This window comes from Lepidochelys olivacea (genome assembly GCF_965140295.1).
Source record: "Lepidochelys olivacea isolate rLepOli2 genome assembly, chromosome: 1".
Lineage (NCBI taxonomy): Eukaryota > Metazoa > Chordata > Testudines > Cheloniidae > Lepidochelys > Lepidochelys olivacea.
Window position 1 is genome coordinate 167,984,614 of NC_140411.1, and position 20,084 is coordinate 168,004,697.

General features: G+C 43.6%; 1 protein-coding gene across 1 annotated transcript in view; it reads right to left on the bottom strand.

The window, feature by feature from the left end:
- The window catches only part of HUNK (hormonally up-regulated Neu-associated kinase), an 87,798-nt gene that overhangs the window by 20,536 nt on the left and 47,178 nt on the right, over window positions 1–20,084 (bottom strand). Inside the window, exons 4-5 of the mRNA XM_084624566.1 lie at window positions 18,171–18,306; window positions 13,166–13,293 (exon numbers count right to left, since the gene is read on the bottom strand). Of these exons, the coding sequence (XP_084480692.1) occupies window positions 13,166–13,293; window positions 18,171–18,306 (264 nt within the window). The remainder of the gene's footprint in view (window positions 1–13,165; window positions 13,294–18,170; window positions 18,307–20,084) is intronic.

The window sequence follows — 20,084 nt, forward strand, 5'->3', positions numbered from 1 at the left end:
CTGACTCTGGTCAGATAATACTATTCTAGACAGGAGGATCATAACATGCACCAGATCTGATTTTACATTTTAAAAAAAGGAAAAAATCTTTGATACAAATCTAATCTAGAGACTACCCTGTGCAACATATTTCAATAGCAAATTGTGTGGGACAAACAGTAAGAGAAGTCATCTGGAATTTTACCTGTCTAGAGGTTTGGCCCAATATTAAACATGAGAGATGAGAGAATGTAGCCCCAGATCAGTAAAACACTTTAGCACATACTTCAGTCCTATTTACTTCAATGGGACCTAAACACATTCTTAAGTGCTTTCCTGAATCAGGCCCTTAGCATTACAATCATTTCTTCATTATTTAAATGTTCCCTCGGCAACAACATAAGGGTTTCTTCCTTATACATCCCTTCAAAAAATCAGCAGAAGTATAAAGTTAGAGGCCCAAGGTGCAATCTAAAAAAGGAACTGCATGCCTCTGGAGCAGGGCTGAGCAGCCTCAACTCCCATTAACTTCCAGTCAGCACCAGTGCTCAGTATCACACAGCATCAGGCCCAGGGGACCAAATTAGTTTCTCAGTTAAAATGGTGCATCCATACTGAAATCAATGATAGGACACGCTGACCCAATTAAAATAGAGCAGTAAACTTAGTGGGCTCATTTCTGTTTTCAGATATGAACCCCTGTATTTCCATTGACTGCAACAGAGTTGCAAGGGAGTATCTAAGGGCGGAAGTGGGCCTATGTGACTCCATTCCTTTCAAAGTTTTCCATAAAAGAATCTCAAAGTGTTTTACAAACATTCGTTGACATCATGCCTTTAAAGTTGTTAGTTACAAGGAGAGAGAAAATGACTGGCCCAAGGCCACACAGGAAGCTGGAAACTTATCTCCATTTTGACTAGTCCTATATTTTAATCTCCAAACCATCATGACTAAAACCTGCCTTCTGCTGGTGCAATCTTAAGGAATTTAATATGCTCTCTAAAATTCTTCATGGAACAGACACAGAAACCTAATGTTGGAGGAGTTTGGGGTTTTTTAAGATTTTGTACACGAGATCACCCAAATGCTTGCAGTCAGCCTCACATACGCAGAAATTGGACACATCATACACACCACAGAAGCCACCAAATATAATAATGTGGCTAGCACACATGGGCTACGTACTAAGGTAAAAATAGTCAGCCGAGCTGCAAAAGAATTCTGGATGAATTCCATAGCAAACACCAAAAACATGTACTCTCTTCTAGTTTATAGACCATTAATGTTGGGTCAGTGGATACCACCCAATTGTTTTATGCCATTTTTGTCTTTTACAACTGAATCCATCTTTGCACTAGAGTAGCAATGGCATATCCTCTTCACCATCGTCTCAAATGCTTTACATGGACTGCCATTTACACAGTAATCAATGGGCATCTCAGGGGCCAGAAACACAAATGACAGGCTTCGTTATTTTTGTACCCTCCCTTGTGTTTGGAGAGCAGCATGTTTGCTCTCTAGGCTGGGATGTAACCATTTGAAAAGGGCAAAAATGTTAACTAAAGATAAAGTGTACTTGCCTTTAAAAGGCTCTTGTCTGCAGTCATGTTGTTATCCAGTCCCCTCCCTTATGTACATCACTGGTCCTTTTTGAGCATGCTCAGCTCAGGAAGTCACCATGAAGCCTGGTCTATGTGGGGTCAAGAAGAGGAAGTGTGTGCCTATGTTCTAAAGCAGATCAGTGGACAATGGATGACTAAAGTGTGAATTTTCTGTCATATTTTTATGCATGGCAGTGACTTTCTGACTTAGTATTGCTACCCAGGGGGTGCAGGAAGTTAAGATGCTCCTGGGCCATTGCAGGAGACATGAGGCATTTGGGATGATAGGAATGGCTCATTCAGCGCTGACTAGAACCAACCCATATCAAGGAAGGATCCAGAAAGACAACAGGAACCCCAGCTACTGAACAACTGACACTTAACAGTGAGAAACTTCAGCAGATGGAACATGTGAACTCAGCAGCGCTCCCCAGGAGGAGGACAATGGACCAAAAGGTGTCAGATGTCTGCGTTAAGAGCTGAGCTCACAGAGACAAAGGAAGCTCTCGCCTGGGACTGAGAATGGACAAAGACAGAGAAAAGAAACCCTGATGGTTCCTATAGCAGGATGGCTCAAGGGAGCCTGGGTGTGGGCTACTGTCTTAACCTTTGCTTCTCTATGCCAGCTAAGGACTTCCCAGTGCTGCATTCCAGTTGACTGATAAACCCTAGTCTGTTTTGAAAAGATTGCCTGGTGTCACCGCAAATACTTGCAGAGGTGCACTGATCCCTGAAGAGGGTGCAACCCTCTCTGAATAGGAATCTTTCCCAGTTGGACTTGCTGGACAGAGCTCACAGTGAGAAGCAGGAGTGCTGGAGCCCAAGGGTTGAGTCTCAGGCCTGGTCTACACTGCGGGGGGATCGATCTAAGTTACATAACTTCAGCTACGTAAATAACGTAGCTGAAGTCGATGTACTTAGATCTACTCACCGCGGTGTCTTCACTGCGGTGAGTCGACAGCTGACGCTCCCCCATCGACTCCGCCTCCGCTTCTCGCTCCGGTGGAGTACCGGAGTCGATGGGAGAGCACTCGGCAGTCCATTTATCGCGTCTAGACTATACACAGTAAATCGACCCCTACTGGATCGATTGCTTTCCCTCAATCCTGCGGGTAATGTAGACAAGCCCTTAGAGGCATTGAGGCCATGTGGTCTAGCACGTTGAATGGGGGACTGTTTAAAAGCTGGGCCACAGCACAAATCCTGTAGATTTGTGACACAAGGAAGGGAGAGATTTGTATTATATAAGTCAGGAGGAGGTTCTGTAGGTGCTGAGCCCTACCAACTTGAGGAGCCTCTGTGTTCAACATCCTACAGAAACCAAATATCTCCTGGACAGGGCCCTGAGAGACTATCCAATTTAGACAGGCCTACTGTCAAGAAGTTTACATTTGGCAGACGGAGAGAATTACGATTATGCAGTTACCAGGTCACCTAAGCATGAATCAAATTTTTGTAGAGTTATTTCTATCTTCATAAATCATTAATTACCATGGGCTATTTTAGCTTAAATCTCTCCTGACTTTTCCGTATTTTCATACAGCAATAATATTGCAGTAACAGCAGGGAAAGATTGGAAATCTGTCCATAAATCTTTTGGAATTTGATGTTATGGCTATTCCATGAGCGTGCTGCAAGCCCCATGTCACGTTTCTTAGATAAAGAATTCTCTATTGTCAAGAACAACAAATCCATTGTTCTTCTGTTTTGGCTTATGACTTTCCATTTTTCCCATTTTCCCAATTATAAAATGCACCTCCCAACAGATTCTGAACACAGTTACAACAACAGTGCACAATGCTTATTGAAAGTGTTATGTAAATAAACTCAGTCTCCAAATGAGTTCAATTCCCTATAAAAGCTCCCTTTTCCTCCAGCAAATGACTGACTAAGTGGATGAGACTTCTGCCATACTATAAAGATCAAAAGATTCAGGCTGAATGAAATGAATTCCAGAGCCAAGAACCCTCCACTGAGATTGCTCTGCATCTAGTATCTAGAAAAAGTACCTCAGCTGATCTTAAGTGTTGTGATGGCACAGATGGAGAGAGGCAGTTTCTCAGTTAGCCAGGATCCAAACCCTACAGGCATAAGTAGGGCCCTACCAAATTCACAGCCATGTAAAATGAATCATGGACCGTGAAATCTGGTCTCTTTGCATAAATCTGTTTTTTTGTGTGTACTTTTACCCTATACTATACAGATTTCATGGGGGAGCCCAGCGTTTCTCAAACTGGGGGTCCTGACCCAAAAGGGAGTTGCAGGAGGGTCACACGGTTATTTTAGGGGGATTGCAGTATTGCCACCGTTACTTCTGCACTGCTGCCTTCAGAGCTGGGTGGCCAGAGAGCGGCGGCTGCTGACTGAGGGCCCAGCTCTGCAGGCAGCAGCACAGAAGCAAAGGTGGCAGTACCCTACCAGGCCATTCTTACTTCTGTGCAGCTGCTGTGGCAGCGGCTCTGCCTTCAGAGCTGGGCTCCCAGCCAGCAGCCGCCGCTCTCCAGCTGCCCAGCTCTGAAGGCAGCGCCGCCACCAGCAGAAGTAAGGGTAGCAGTAATGCAACCCCTCCACATAACCTTGTGACACCCCCCCCCCACACCCACACACACTAACTCCTTTTTGGGTGGAGACCTCTACAATTACAACACCATGAAATTTGAGATTTAAATAGCTGAAATCATGAAATTTACGATTTTTAAAATCCTATGACCGTGAAATTGTCTAAAATGGAAAGTGAATTTGGTAGGGCCCTAGGCATAAGATCTAACACCATGAATTGTACGGAAAAGCAAACATGAAGCCAACAGATCAATCTTTGGAGGTAGAGCATGTTACATATGAAGTCAGATGCAAATAAAACTGTTATATCATTCCCTTGGTCCATGCTGAACAAAGTCGCTGAGCTAACAAAGATATAACTGAATTACCCAGCCAACAGTTGTCTATATACACAAAGCTGGGGCTTCATCTATGAAATCAAGGATGGTGCTAATCTGGTTAGCCAATCACCTTACACTTGGCAGAATTTTCTTTCTGTGGTATAATTTTGGGATAATGTTTGTTCTCTTTACAGTTTCAAGACCAACATCACTGGAAATTTAGTTTCTCTTTAAATTTCATTCTGAGACCAAGCTCAGTTTTAAAAAGTTGTAAAATGAGTTTTATTAATAGGAATACAAACATTCTTCTGTTTTGACACTGAGAAGCCACATTCCTTGCAGTGGTCAGAAACAATTTGGTTTCTATTGTTTTTAGAGAATGCCGAATGTGAATGTCTGCCTGGTGAAATTATGCATAGAGTTGCTGTCTGTACTACTGACCACATGAAACAAGCTAAGGCAATTTCATACCACTGAGCCATAAGTTAGACCCAATTTTTAAAACCCCTTATAACTGTATTAGCAATAGAGGTCATTATATGATGCAACTCATTTATGGAATTTTAATTATCAGTTGCTCAGCCGTCATAAATGCTAACACCTCATTTTCTGCTTCACAGGGTTTGCTTAATGGTGCATACGCTTACACACCCTGGAGATACTGTCTGATAGGCTTTACAAACAATCGTTGGGATGCAGTGATTAAAAGGTAAAATATCAGTGAATTTATGGACTATCAGCTGTGAAAAACTTAGAATTCTGTAACATAAATAAGTTGTAATAAGCAGAGAGAGGGAAAATAAAAGAAAATGCGATTAAACTTGAATGCTCTGCAGCCGTGGTTCCCAAACTTTTTAGTACTGCAGTTTACTTACAGATATTTTAAAACTTGGTGGCTTCCCACAACCAAATACCTTTGTTTTTTAACCAACTCAGGACACTAGATTCAAGAGAGACACTACAGTCTGGACAGTTTGGGGACTTTATTCAACCACATACAGTTTGTTTAATGATATAATCGAATCTAATCCAGGTTTTTAAAACTATAATTAAAAATATGGATTTTGGGGTGTGTTTGGACATAGTCCAAGATTTTAGTGAGAAGATTGGGTCTGTTTCAAACTGCACAGTTGCATGATGTTTGGTTGACTCTCTGATGGCACCGGACATAACTCATTTTCCAATTTAAATTATTTCTGTGTTTAATTTTCACAGAAATCATTGCTGAAAGCCCAGACTCACCGAGTATGTTTACACTGCATTTAAACACCTACGGCTGGCCTGTGTCAGCTGAGTTGGGCTTGCGCAGCTCAAGTTGCGGGACTGTAAAATTGAGGTGAGACGTTCAAGCTCTGGGACCCTCCCCCTTGTGGGGTCCCAGAACTTGGACTCCAGACTGAGCCCAAATGTCTACACCACAATTTTAAAGCCCTGTAGCCCGAGCCCTGTGAGCCTGAGTCAGCTGACATGAGACAGCCATGGGTGTTTAATTGCAGTGTAGACGCACCCACAGAGATTAAAGGAAGCAGCACTTTTATAGCTTCTACTGAGTTTTTCATGCTCTCCTTTAACAGAATTCTTTGCTTTGTTAGATTTGAAAACTTGGTCTTCAGTGTGTGATCAGTTGTCCATTCCAAGAGATTTTCTTGAGCTCAGAAGCTTGAGGTTGGAATGGAGTCAAGTATCTGGAGATTCATGTTCAACTCCAGAAAAATATTAATCCAAAAGGGAATACAATCCAGACACGAGTTAATATCTGGTCTAAGAGGTTTTCATCACTTTCACTCTGTTCTTTTTAAAAGTCTGATAACACTGGAAACATCTTGGTAACTCTCTTTTAAATGTGGCATCTTCAAAGACAAAGCTTCAAGAATCCCCTGATTTTCTCTAGTATATTTTCTCAAATATATCTAGTATACTTGTATTCCTTCCTTGAAGTATTAGATTCAATATATTCAATATGCCAGATATGTCCACCAGGTAAACTAACATAGTCATGTCCATATTTATACATGTAATCTGCAAGGTCTGTTTTCCGAAGGAGGAAAATTCTGATTTTGTCACACAATTCAAGGATACATTGTAACATTTTCCCATGTGACAACCACCTAACTTCAGTGTAAAACGGAAGCTAAGTGTGGGCAGAGCTCTTTGCTTCACACAGAATGTTGAAACAATGTGTTCACTGCCCAGGATTTTATAAGTAGGGCCCTCCCAAATTCATGGTCCATTTTTGGTCAATTTCATGGCCATAGGATTTAAAAAAATCATAAATTTCATGATTTCAGCTATTTAAATCTCAAATTTCATGGTGTTGTAATTGTAGGGGTCCTGACCCAAAAAGGAGTTGTGGAGGGGGTGGTCATAAGGTTATTGTAGGGGGGGGTTGCGGAACTGCTACCCTTACTTCTGCGCTGCTGCTGGCGGCAACGCTGCCTTCAGAGCTGAGCATCTGGAGAGCGGTGGCTGCTGGCCGGGAGCCCAGCTCTGAAGGCAGAGCCACCGCCAGCAGGGTAGAAGTAAGGGTGGCCTGGTATGGTAGTGCCACCCTCACTTCTGTGCTGCTGCTGGCAGGGCGCTGCCCTCAGAGCTGGGCACTCGGCCAACAGCCGCCCTCTCCAGCAACCCAGCGCTGAAGGCAGCGCAGAAGTAAGGGTGGCAATACTGTGACCACCCTAAATAACCTTATGACCCCCCCTGCAACTTCCTTTTGGGTCAGGACCCCCAATTTGAGAAACGCTGGTCTCCTCCCGTGAAATCTGTATAGTATAAAGTAAAAGCACACAAAAGACCAGATTTCACGGCAGGAGACCAGATTTCAGTCCGTGATGTGTTTTTCATGGCCGTGAATTTGGTGGGGCCCTGCTTATAACATTAATGATTTAAACATTGAGGGCCTCATGTACTTCAGGTTGCAACTTCTTTGAGCCAAAGTTTGGTGATGAATCATGCAGTGTGTCCAAATTGCTGCTTGTGTCACGTTCTTTACTTATGCTTCAAGCCCACTGTTCTTTCCAGCCATGGCTGCTGCCCCATCAGTGCATAGCCCCACACACATAGACCAGTTGAGACCTTCATCTATGATGAATTAATTGAGGATTTTGAACATTTCTTCACCAGTTGTTCAGATTGGGATTTCTTTGAGGAAGAGAATTTCTTCAATACTGTACCTACTTTGACAAATCTTCACATAACACTGAAGCTGAGCCTGAAGCTTGTCTATGTCTGCAGATTCATCAAGCTGCAATGCAAAATATTAACTCTTCTTTAACTTGTTCTATCAACTGGTCCTGGACATTCTCTGCAAGAGCATCAGTGGGTCGACGGATGGTATTATTTGGCATAGGAATGGTTTGCAGTGTCATAGCTGCATGTTCCCCAATCATAATTCTACACGTGTCTATTGCTGCTGGAAATCAATGGGACTTGCCAGTAGTGTGTGCTTGTTTGCATTTCGCAATTCACGTGGCCACACCAAAAGATGATTCTACGGCTTTCTGAGGAACAGTTGCTCCTTTAGACATTACTTTTTTTTTTTTTTTGGGCCACTTTAATTCTTCTGGTTTCTGAAGGAAAAAATCACAGCTCTTGTTTACATATTCTGGGTGTTTGGTTTCTAAATGTCTCTAGTTTCCCAGGCCTTGCACTCTTAGTTACGAACACTTGAAAACAAATGACAGGCTTGAAATGGCTGTGGATTTTCCACAGTAATAGCAAGACATAAAAATCCAAACATAACGTAACTTGTCATATTATCTACTTTGCTTCCTTTTCTGTTTAACTTTATGAAAATCATCTTCCTCTTCAGCCCAACGATTGTTACATACAGGCTGAGCATTTAGCAAAAATCATTCCATTATAAAGACGAGATGCACCTATCTCTACCTCAGCCCCCTTACCCCATGTGCTAGGGCTGATGCTGCTGGCCTCTCTTTGTCCTCCGCTCCAACTGTAGGCTTTCAGCTGAGAGACTTCCAGCTGACTGACTCCTCCAGCAGGAAGTCTCTCTGCAGAAGGCTCCCTGCAGGAAAGAAGGGCACAGCGGGTGTGTCTATGCTACAGCTGGGACAGAGTCTCCCAGCCCAGGCAGACAGACTTGTGCTAACTTCGCTACAGATAACTTCGTTGCAGCATGGATGGTTGCTCAGGTTTGCCACCCAAATCCAAGCCCACCTGATCACCTGATCGGGTGCTAGCCCAAGATGCCACCAATGCCACAACATCTACACTGCTATTTTTAATGTGCTAGCTTGAGTTTCCGCGAGCCTGTCTACCCAGGCTGCAAGGCTTACTCCCAACTGTATTGTAGATATACACAGAGAGACTCCCAGCCCTGATAGCAGCATCAGCATAAGAAGCAGAATCCTTAGTTAAACCACAGGTGATTTTTAAGGCAAGTTTAATAGTCTCTTAACTAGAAAACAAAAAATGGGTGTAGCAATTCCATTTTTCTCCCAAACACTCATGGGATCCTCATGAACCCTTTGTGGCTCTCCAAGGGAAGTATGGCTCACAGTTTGGAAAGCATTGTGTTGATGAACACCCTTTTGGAAGTATTCCTGTAGTCTTCACTTCATCTCTCTATTCCCAAAGGAAAGTATTTGAGGTACAGAAGAAGTAAAGAGAGAAGCCAAGAGTCTCTGTGAGGTTGCTGTCAAGCTCTTTACCCATGGAAATATTGTTCATCTAAAACCAATACCAGGATGGCTCTGTTGTCTAAGAGGCCGAATGAAAAAAGGATTCCTAGAAGGAAGATTGAACACCAACTTCAAATTCTGGCCCATTGTTGCCATATAGTTGCTTTGGGTGCTCATGGTCACTGAAAATTTTAATTTTTAGATAGATGATTTGTTATCTTTTGCAGATTGAAGTGGCTGCTCGTTTGATGTAACTGACTTTCTATTCATGAAATTATATGTTGACACAACATATACTGCACAGTTAAAGACAATCTTCTGCAAATAATTTCTCCTCAGACCGCTACATGCATCAGAAAAATACTTAAACCGTTCGTTACATGGCTAAAGAAAAAAGGCTGTCTCCCTAAAGAGTTAACAAATTCAATAATTTGCCAAGCAGAGGAGCAGAACAGCTGTTGTCTACTGACCCACAGCCTAATAGTGGCAAGAAAAATGTCATCTTAAATCACGGTTTGCCAAATCAGTGAATGTACAGGTCCCCTGCCTTAAATCAAGAACTGAGGCATACCTTTACGTACAGTAGGGTAAAGGCTAACAGATTTAAGTCTGTTCCATTAATCTTCTATCTCTGAAAGCTCAAAGTAACTACTGTAACTCCCACTGGATAAATGAAATGTTACTTTCGCTGTAGAGACTCATGTCAGATAGCTACAAATTACACAAAGATGCAATTTTTGGAAGAATTCCGATCCTTACAATGAAAATGAATAATGGACAAAGCCCACTGGTCCAAGTACACCAGAAAATACCCAGTAAGAAACAGACCTGCATTGGCAGATGCCTCTCTGAATCCCGGCTTTGTATGATTTTAGCTCCACATCCTGATCCCACTGAGGTCAATAAGAGCTTTTGTCATTGACTTCAAGAGGATCAAAATTTGGGATCTCATCCAGTACAGCATAAAGCAGTTATTATAAACTTACTCATAACCCAAGTACTCAGTGGAGCTTTAGAAAGTGGACTAGAATATAAAAATGTCAATTTAATGCACAGAATCCTACCAGAAAGACTCTGGAATGGAAATAGCAAACACTCTAATTGTATCAGATAGATACTGAGACTTGCAGCATCCCAGCTCACTCATAAAACACTAGCACATGAATCTTGGGCAGAAGAGGAGGGCCACACACAGGTCTGGGATGAACAAGGAGCAATGCTGACAGACTCCAAAGGGAGCCTTCTTTAATTCTCCTCAGTCAGAAGACAGAGGCTGGGATTCAGGGCCTGGAAAGCATGGATGGAAGGGATTTAATAGTAAACAGTGGTAATAATACAGTATTTACCACTTCTACAAACTTGCAATAACTAGGGGGATTCTCGGGCACACAGAAATCTCCATAGGAGCAAAACACTTTTACAGTGAGTTTCTATAGTGAATGGGAAGTAAACGCTGTAAATGTAGTGCTTCCATGCAGACCCTACCTATGCCAATGGAGGGATTCTCCTAAGGGTGAAGGTGTCCACCTCCTTGAGAGGTGTGGATTTTTCACACACCTGAACGATGTAGTTATACTGACCTAATTTCCTAATGTAGACCAGGCCTAAGTGAAATTCACCTAAATACCTTCACCTATACAAGTCTGATTGTGAACACGAAAAGTTCCAACCAACTGCACATTATGAAGGAACAAGTACGATTACATTTGAAAAAGCAAAACACATTCATACATTACACACGTTCATAGATTCCAGGCCAGAAGGGAACATTATGATCATCTAGTCTGGCCCCTGTATAACACAGGCCATTGAATTTTACCCAGTGATTCCTAAATGCAACAAATCATCTAAAATAATGGCTCAGTGATCGTGGGCACCTTCTACTGTGAGGAAGGGAACCAGTGGAAAATCCATACCTTACTTGTGCTTCCAACATGTTCTCTATCTGCATTCCTTATCCACCCTTGAATGTAGGACCTAGCTGCTCCTCCTCTGCAACTGCCAACATGCCTTCTCTCCCCAACTCTACACAGATAACTGCAAAAGGAGCACCTACTCAACATGTCCCTAGATCAGCGCAAACTTTTTGGCCTGAGGGCCACGTCGGGGTTCCAAAACTGTATGGAGAGCTGGGTAGGGAAGGCTGTGCCTCCCCAAATAGCCTGGCCCCTGCCCCCGACTGTCCCCCTCAGAACCCCGCACCCATCCAATCCCTACCCCCCCGTTCCTTTGCCCCTGACCGCCCCCTCCCAGGACCCCCTGCCCCTAACCGCCCCCCCAGGACCCCACCCCTTATCCAACCCCCCGCTGCTCCCTGTCCCCTGACTGCCCCGACCCCTATCCACACCCCCACACCCTTATAGGCTCCCCGAGACTCCCACGCCTATCCAACCCACCCTGCTCCCTGACTGCCCTCCCAAACCTCTGCCCCATGCAACCCCCCCTGCTTCCTGTCCCCTGACCTCTATCCACACCCCCGCCCTGACAGCCCCCCCCCCCGGCATTCCCATGCCTATCCAACCCCCCCCTCGCCCCGTTCCCCATCCCCTGACTGCCCCCACCCCCAGAACCTCTGTCCCATCCAACCGCCCCCTGCTCCCTGTTCCCTGACTGCCCCCCGGGACCCACTGCCCCTTATCCAACACCCCCCCCCCACCTCCTTACCATGCCGCTCAGAGCAGCATGTCTGGCAGCTGTGTCACCCGGCCAGAGCCAGCCACGCCGCCGCACTGCCCGGCAGGAGGCTGCGGGGGAAGGGGGACAGCAGGGGAGGGGCCAGGGGCTCCCCAACTGGGAGCTCAGGGGCTGGGCAGGATGGTCCCACAGGCCAGATGTGGCCTGCAGGCCGTAGTTTGCCCACCTCTGCCCTAGCTGGTATGCTGCTAATCTGTGGGAGGCAGTCCTTGCTTACAGCCCTCCCCGCTGTTCACCATTTTCCTGTCCCCTTCACCATTTTCTACCTTCACAGTCCCTCCAATGACCTGCACAGATTCAATAGTCCCCCTCCCAGCTGCAGCATCAGACCCACTTCCTAATCAGCAACCGATCCCCAATCAGGATTCTCCAACTGCATATCCTTACACTCTACCCACTACCCGTCACCCAGCAACAATCCAGTACTACTCCCCCTCGGTACTATCACCCACTTCTCCCTAGTTAGTGTCTTGACTATCCTAACTCCCACACACAGAGTACTGATCCTCCAATTTTCAACTCAACGCTCCCAATCCCCACCACAACATTCCCATGCTGAGAGCTGGTGAAGGTTCAGCAAGTCCCTCTGTCCTCCAACCTGTCCCTCAACTAGCAAAGGTGGGCAGTACCTAATAAAAATATATAAAATGATGACTGATACAGAGAAGCAGGTTGGGAGCATCTGTTCTTCATCTCTGATATCTCAAGAACAAGGGAACATTCAATGAAATTAAAAGGCTGCAAACTCAGAGCTGATCAAATGAAATATTTTTTCCCACTGTGCATATTTTGAATGTGGAACTCATTGTCACAGGAGGTTGAAAAAATTAAAATTCTGTCTCAAAATACATGTGTTTGGAGAATAAGAGGAAAGACCAAATTCTGTCCAGGCAAATAAAACCTAAGAAAAAAGCAGGGTTTTTGACACACGCTGACACAATTTGTACTGAAGTTTAGCAATGATACTGTTGCAAATGGCAAGGATCTACTGTGGGAACAAATATTTTATTATGATTATTAATAATAATAACAACTAATAATTTTGTAATCTAACTCATTTGAATAATTTGAAATGAAAAATAGACCAAACACACCAGAAAAAGCAGAGCAACTACACAAATTCCTCTCCACAATATTGCAGCATGCTCATACCTCAGATTCACTGCAACATTGTCCCTCTCTACCTTGTGTTCAGAAAGCAAAGCACTATGTTATTGTGAGACATGCAGATCTTTCTTTAACTATAATGAAAAAAATACCTACATTCTTTCACAGTTAACATGTTATGCTAGTGCAAAATCTTGAAATCCACAGTTAAATGCAATGGTTCCACCTGAATGAATATGAATAGACTTGGGGATGCTGTGCTGATTACCTGTGGAGAGTTGGGCAGGGAAGGGGTTCATTTCTTTGTCCACCATTTTCTGGTACAAAGCTCTCAGACTGAATGGCTCCACAGTGAAAGGTAAAGTCCCAGTCAACATAGCATACATATTCACTCCACTGAAAAGAGAAGCAGAGAAGAAACAGTTAAGGAACTAAAACTATGCCATCAGGAGTGGGGAAAGGCATGTAGAAAAGCATAGATGTTGTACTTATCTGCAATACTTTCACTTTAACGGTCAACAACTGTAAAACTAATGTGCAACTTTCATTTTTCTAGGGTCCTTAGAACCTTGGAATAGGAACCTGATTTCACTGCTGCTCTGCATGTGGAATAGTCACTGATGTCAGTGGGAGTTTCATATAAAGGTCCCGATCCAGAGCCAATGCCACTGAGAAGACTCCCATTGGATTTCGGTAGACTTTGGATCAGGCCCACAAAGCAGCTATATAACAAGAGCTGAACAATTCTTGGTATTAACTCCCCAAAACTGGCCAGTTCACTGATGAAAACTCGGTTATGCTCCTTCTATTTCTCCTCACTCCTAAAAGGGCCTTTAAACTGAATTCCCTTGGAGAATTTACTTTTTCCATTTTGCTGGCAATCTCAGTAACTCGTGCACAGCATAGAAATGAAGTCACAGAATCATAGAATCATAGAATATCAGGGTTGAAAGGGACCTCAGGAGGTCATCTAGTCCAACCCCCTGCTCAAAGCAGGACCAATCCCCAATTAAATCATCCCAGCCAGGGCTTTGTCAAGCCTGACCTCAAAAACTTCTAAGGAAGGAGATTCCACCACCTCCCTAGGTAACGCATTCCAGTGTTTCACCACCCTCCTAGTGAAAAAGTTTTTCCTAATATCCAACCTAAACCTCCCCCACTGCAACTTGAGACCATTACTCCTTGTCCTGTCATCTTCTACCACTGAGAATAGTCTAGAATCATCCTCTTTGGAACCCCCTTTCAGGTAGTTGAAAGCAGCTATCAAATCCCCCCTCATTCTTCTCTTCTGCAGACTAAACAATCCCAGCTCCCTCAGCCTCTCCTCATAAGTCATGTGTTCCAGACCCCTAATAATTTTTGTTGCCCTTCGCTGGACTCTCTCCAATTTTTCCACATCCTTCTTGTAGTGTGGGGCCCAAAACTGGACACAGTACTCCAGATGAGGCCTCACCAATGTTGACTAGAGGGGAATGATCACGTCCCTCTATCTGCTGGCTATGCCCCTACTTATACATCCCAAAATGCCATTGGCCTTCTTGGCAACAAGGGCACACTGTTGACTCATATCCAGCTTCTCGTCCACTGTCACCCCTAGGTCCTTTTCCGCAGAACTGCTGCCTAGCAATTCGGTCCCTAGTCTGTAGCAGTGCATTGGATTCTTCCGTCCTAAGTGCAGGACCCTGCACTTATCCTTGTTAAACCTCATCAGATTTCTTTTGGCCCAATCCTCCAATTTGTCTAGGTCCCTCTGTATCCTATCGCTACCTGCCACCGTATCTACCACTCCTCCTAATTTAGTATCATCCGCAAATTTGCTGAGAGTGCAATCCACACCATCCTCCAGATCGTTTATGAAGTGCCCTTGGGGCACTCCACTTGATACCGGCTGCCATCTAGACATGGAGCCATTGATCACTTCCCATTGAGCCCGACAATCTAGCCAACTTTCTACCCACCTTATAGTGCATTCATCCAACCCATACTTCTTTAACTTGCTGACAAGAATACTGTGGGAGACCGTGTCAAAAGCTTTGCTAAAGTCAAGAAACAATACATCCACTGCTTTCCCGTCATCCACAGAACCAGTAATCTCATCATAGAAGGCGATTAGATTAGTCAGGCATGACCTTCCCTTGGTGAATCCATGCTGACTGTTCCAGATCACTTTCCTCTCGTGTAAGTGCTTCAGGATTGATTCCTTGAGGACCTGCTCCATGATTTTTCCGGGGACTGAGGTGAGGCTGACTGGCCTGTAGTTCCCAGGATCCTCCTTCTTCCCTTTTTTAAAGATGGGCACTACATTAGCCTTTTTCCAGTCGTCCGGGACTTCCCCTGATCGCCATGAGTTTTCAAAGATAATGGCCAATGGCTCTGCAATCACAGCCGCCAACTCCTTTAGCACTCTCGGATGCAACGCATCCGGCCCCATGGACTTGTGCACGTCCAGCTTTTCTAAATAGTCCCGAACCACTTCTTTCTCCACAGAGGGCTGGCCACCTATTCCCCATGCTGTGTTGCCCAGTGCAGCAGTCTGGGAGCTGACCTTGTTCGTGAAGACAGAAGCAAAAAAAGCATTGAGTACATTAGCTTTTTCCATATCCTCTGTCACTAGGTTGCCTCCCTCATTCAGTAAGGGGCCCACACTTTCCTTGGCTTTCTTCTTGTTGCCAACATACCTGAAGAAACCCTTCTTGTTACTCTTAACATCTCTTGCTAGCTGCAGCTCCAGGTGCGATTTGGCCCTCCTGATTTCATTCCTACATGCCCGAGCAACATTTTTATACTCTTCCTTGGTCATTTGTCCAATCTTCCACATCTTGTAAGCTTCTTTTTTATGTTTACGATCTGCAAGGATTTCATTGTTAAGCCAAGCTGGTCGCCTGCCATATTTACTATTCTTTCAACACATCGGGATGGTTTGTCCCTGTAACCTCAATAGGGATTTTTTGAAATACAGCCAGCTCTCCTGGACTCCTTTCCCCCTCATATTATTCCCCCAGGGGACCTACCCATCAGTTCCCTGAGGGAGTCGAAGTCTGCTTTCCTGAAGTCCAGGGTCCGTATTCTGCTGCTTTCCTTTCTTCCCTGTGTCAAGATCCTGAACTCGACCAACTCATGGTCACTGCCTCCCAGATTCCCATCCACTTTTGCTTCCCCTACTAATTCTTCCTGGTTTGTGAGCAGCAGGTCAAGAAAAGCTCTCCCCCTAGTTGGCTCCTCCAGCACTTGCACCAGGAAATTGTCCCCTACATTTTCCAGAAACTTCCTGGATTGTCTGTGCACCGCTATAGTGCTCTCCCAGCAGATATCAGGATGATTAAAGTCACCCATGAGAACCAGGGCATGCGATCTAGTAGCTTCTGCGAGTTGCCGGAAGAAAGCCTCATCCACCTCATTCCCCTGGTCCGGTGGTCTATAGCAGACTCCCACCACTACATCATTCTTGTTGCTCACACTTTTAAACTTAATCCAGAGACACTCAGGTTTTTCTGCAGTTTCATAATTGAGCTCTGAGCAGTCATACTGCTCCCTTACATACAGTGCTACTCCCCCACCTTTTCTGCCCTGCCTGTCCTTCCTGAACAGTTTATAACCTTCCTGACAGTACTCCAGTCATGTGATTTATCCCACCAAGTCTCTGTTATTCCAATCACGTCATAATTCCTTTCCTTCACCAGGACCTCCAGTTCTCCCTGCTTGTTTCCAAGGCTTTGCGCATTTGTATATAGGCACATGAGATAACCTGCTGATCGCCCCTCAGTCTCAGTATGAGGTAGGAGCCCTCCCCTCACAAACATTAGTATATTATAGTCAGTATGTTATAAGGTCAGTCACACTCCCTAGCATTAGTGTGGTTAGATACAGGGAAGGCTAGGCACTAACTATATATATTTTTTAAATTAAAAAAAATATTGGCACAGGGTATTTTTGCAGGTAAAGGTTAAGGGTTTAGAAGAATGGCAGGCTTCTGATTGTCTGCATTCCAATCACAGTAAGAGTTCCTGCATTCCACAGTGCTGGTAACCCCCACCATCCCTGATGTAGATGGATGACCCTGTGCAGGAGTGAGAGATTAAGTAGCTGTATGATAGTTTAGTTCTGGATCTCCTCAGAGCAGGGACTACAAATTAGGTTCCAACTTGTAAAGCTCCTAAAAAGTGGTTAGTTGTAAAAAGATATGACTGGATCAAATTCAGCCCTGGTGCACTGACATCAATGGAGTTATATAAGAAATTAACCCATTCTACCCATTGTACATAAGCATACATTTGACTGTTTCTCTTACTGCTATGTATATCTATGGTTTATCCCTCTTAGCAGTAATAATAACTAGATAATACTTTACATTTTCAAAGGGCTATAAAACGTTAATTAATGAATGCTCACAGTTCAGGCATGTAAGTTTTATGATCCCCATTTTACTGACAGGGAACCTGAGTCACAGAGAGGTTAAATGGTTTGCCTGAGGCTGCACAGCCAGTCAGTAGCAGGGCAAGGCTAGAGCTCCAGACTTCTAGTGCTCAGAAAGGCACTACCTCATTAATGTTTGACCTTATGCCATTTTTTCCCACCTCTTCCTGCTCGTAGACTACAATTGTGTTTATTTCCAACCAGGAGAAGAAACAAGGTTCTATATATACAGCTGACACCACATACAGGGCAACAGGAAGGCAAACAGAGGAGTGCAGTACAAGCCTTTCCAGTAATGCCGACACATACATCGGCCCCAAACATCCTTCGCATTCCCCTACCTCCAGCAATGGAGTCTTTTGTCTGCACTGCATGGACATTAAAAATCTCACAACATTTCTTGTATTTGTATGAGAAAAGGCTTGTCCAAGTTTCCTCAGCTGAAATGTCTTTTCCCTTTACTATTATGCTCTTTATACAGTGATCCGGGTAGCTTCCAGCCTTCATGCCAGAGCTGACTGTACACAATATATGGATTTAGTGGGAGCATTTGGAGATCCTTTGGTGTAAAAGGAACTACATACAGTAGATTCTATGCCCTTCAGTGTAGAAACCATATCTTCTTCTGTGTTTGGAAAGTTCTTAGCACATTTTCAGCTCCTCCAAATCTAAATAATAAATATAAAATATAATAGAGTCCATTTTCTAATCCAGACGTCCCCCAGGCCATAAAGCAGTGGGTCATGCTACTCCTAGAGAGTTTGGTTGATCACGGTAACCAAACACTTTAATATATCTGATATGAGCTACAGTAAAAAAATAAAAATAAAAAATTAGCTGTTACAAGCTACATAACTCACATGGACCAAACGTCTATTTTGGGACCATATTTTTTCCTTGCAAGAAGTTCTGGGGCTGCATAGGCCGGGCTGCCACACTGCGTGCTGAATGGATCAGAGTAACCCAAGATACCCGCACAGTTGCTCAAGCCGAAGTCTGTGAAAATGAAGGAAATACTAGATCATACACACACGTTCACACACATATGCACTGAAACATTAGTGAAAAGAGCACAGGTTTTCCAGACATATGCAGTCTACTGCCATAAGAAGAAATCGTCCTGAAAAAGAAACTTTCAAGAGTTTGCTGTCTTTATGGATTGAAAGAGTAGAAGCTTTTGTCAAGTAATTTTTTAATTTATCGGAGAAACAAAACTTAGGATACTTTCTGTTGTCAGATGCACACTTGCAACTGCGTGATTTCAATGGGTGTTGCATGAGCACAGCTGAGAGCAGAATTTGGCCTGTGTGTTCATGTGTATGGGGCAGAAGATGACCTTAAGATTGTCCAATATTTTATATTATTGCAAAACGTTGCTAAAAGGCAAAGTCTAAATGTTATGGCTTCAAACTTTTCCACTAAATGACATAAATGAGCTGTCAACCTTAACAAGAGGTTTTGCTTTCTAGGGCTGTGGTGGTAATATATAAACACAAGGTTGCAGAGTCAGCACTCTGACTCTAAAATGGCAAATAGGGGAAAATATGGGAGGAAAAAAAAATTGGGTTTTTTTTGTTTCGGTTTTTGTTTGTTTGAAGTAATGTATTTGTAGCCCTTAGTGATATCTGATCTATCCATGTAAAGTCTCCATTTCCAGTTGAGTGTTTTTATTTGATTCATGCTTCTTACAAATTCCCAGAATGCATACAACACATATGGATCTCAGGGTGATTTAAATGAAATCAGTGTAGACAGGAAAACTGAATAATGCCTAGGAAAAAATAAAATTATAAAGATTACCATGTGAGCTGAAGTGTCTAAGTGAATGCACATGAATACTTTCCACTTGACTGACTATTTGGGAGGAAGGCAAGCACAGAATGCATGTACACTGCCCTACATTTGAGCATTCAAAATGTGCCGGAGGGAGTCTGCAGGAGCACATTGTTAAAACTGAAGGAAGGGTTGGCACTATTCCTTGCCTCTGATGGAATCCTACCCTGTCTGGATACTGATTAATCATCCCTGCCAGAGATGACTTATCCCTCGAGTTTATACAAATACTTCTGAATATTCTTGTTGTTAGTGTTATTATTTTGTGCATAGACTGGACCAGATTACTTCTGGTCTACATTTTTGAAGAAGCTCTTTGCTAAAATATTGGTAGTATATGCAGTGGGCTTTTAAATAAATATTTACTTTTAATCTTAATGAGAGAATGTAATTGGCACAAACACTGATAATTGTAATGCTGGTATTGTCTTTATCCAATATCTTTTGTAACCTTTGCTGTTTGCAGAATTAAGATCAAAGACCATGATTGGTTCCTCAAAGTAAATATTATGGCATGGGGAAACCCCCCCACTGTTCCTGTTAATGCTCAACCAGGGAACCATCACATTACACTTCTATGCTATAACACCTTCAGGAACACAATACTGAGCTCAGCATATGGGCTACTGATTAAACTAGACTGTTACAGTGATGGGAATGTTACTAAATAACAGGGCCATTAGTACTCTCAGACATTTAATATAAGAACTTATGGGATATTTCAGCTCTTGTGCAAGCAGGCAAAGCTGCAGCAACTTCAGTGGAGTTGCATCCACTTACACAAGAGCTGCTTTTGGCCCATTATTTCTTGAACAGAATGCCAACCTGTGGTACCAAGAATGCCCCAAGCCCCACAACTAGCACTACGATTGTGTCTTTATCAGATACCTGTGATCAAGGGCTGCTGGCTACAGAGAAGCACATTTATTTCACCAAGACCT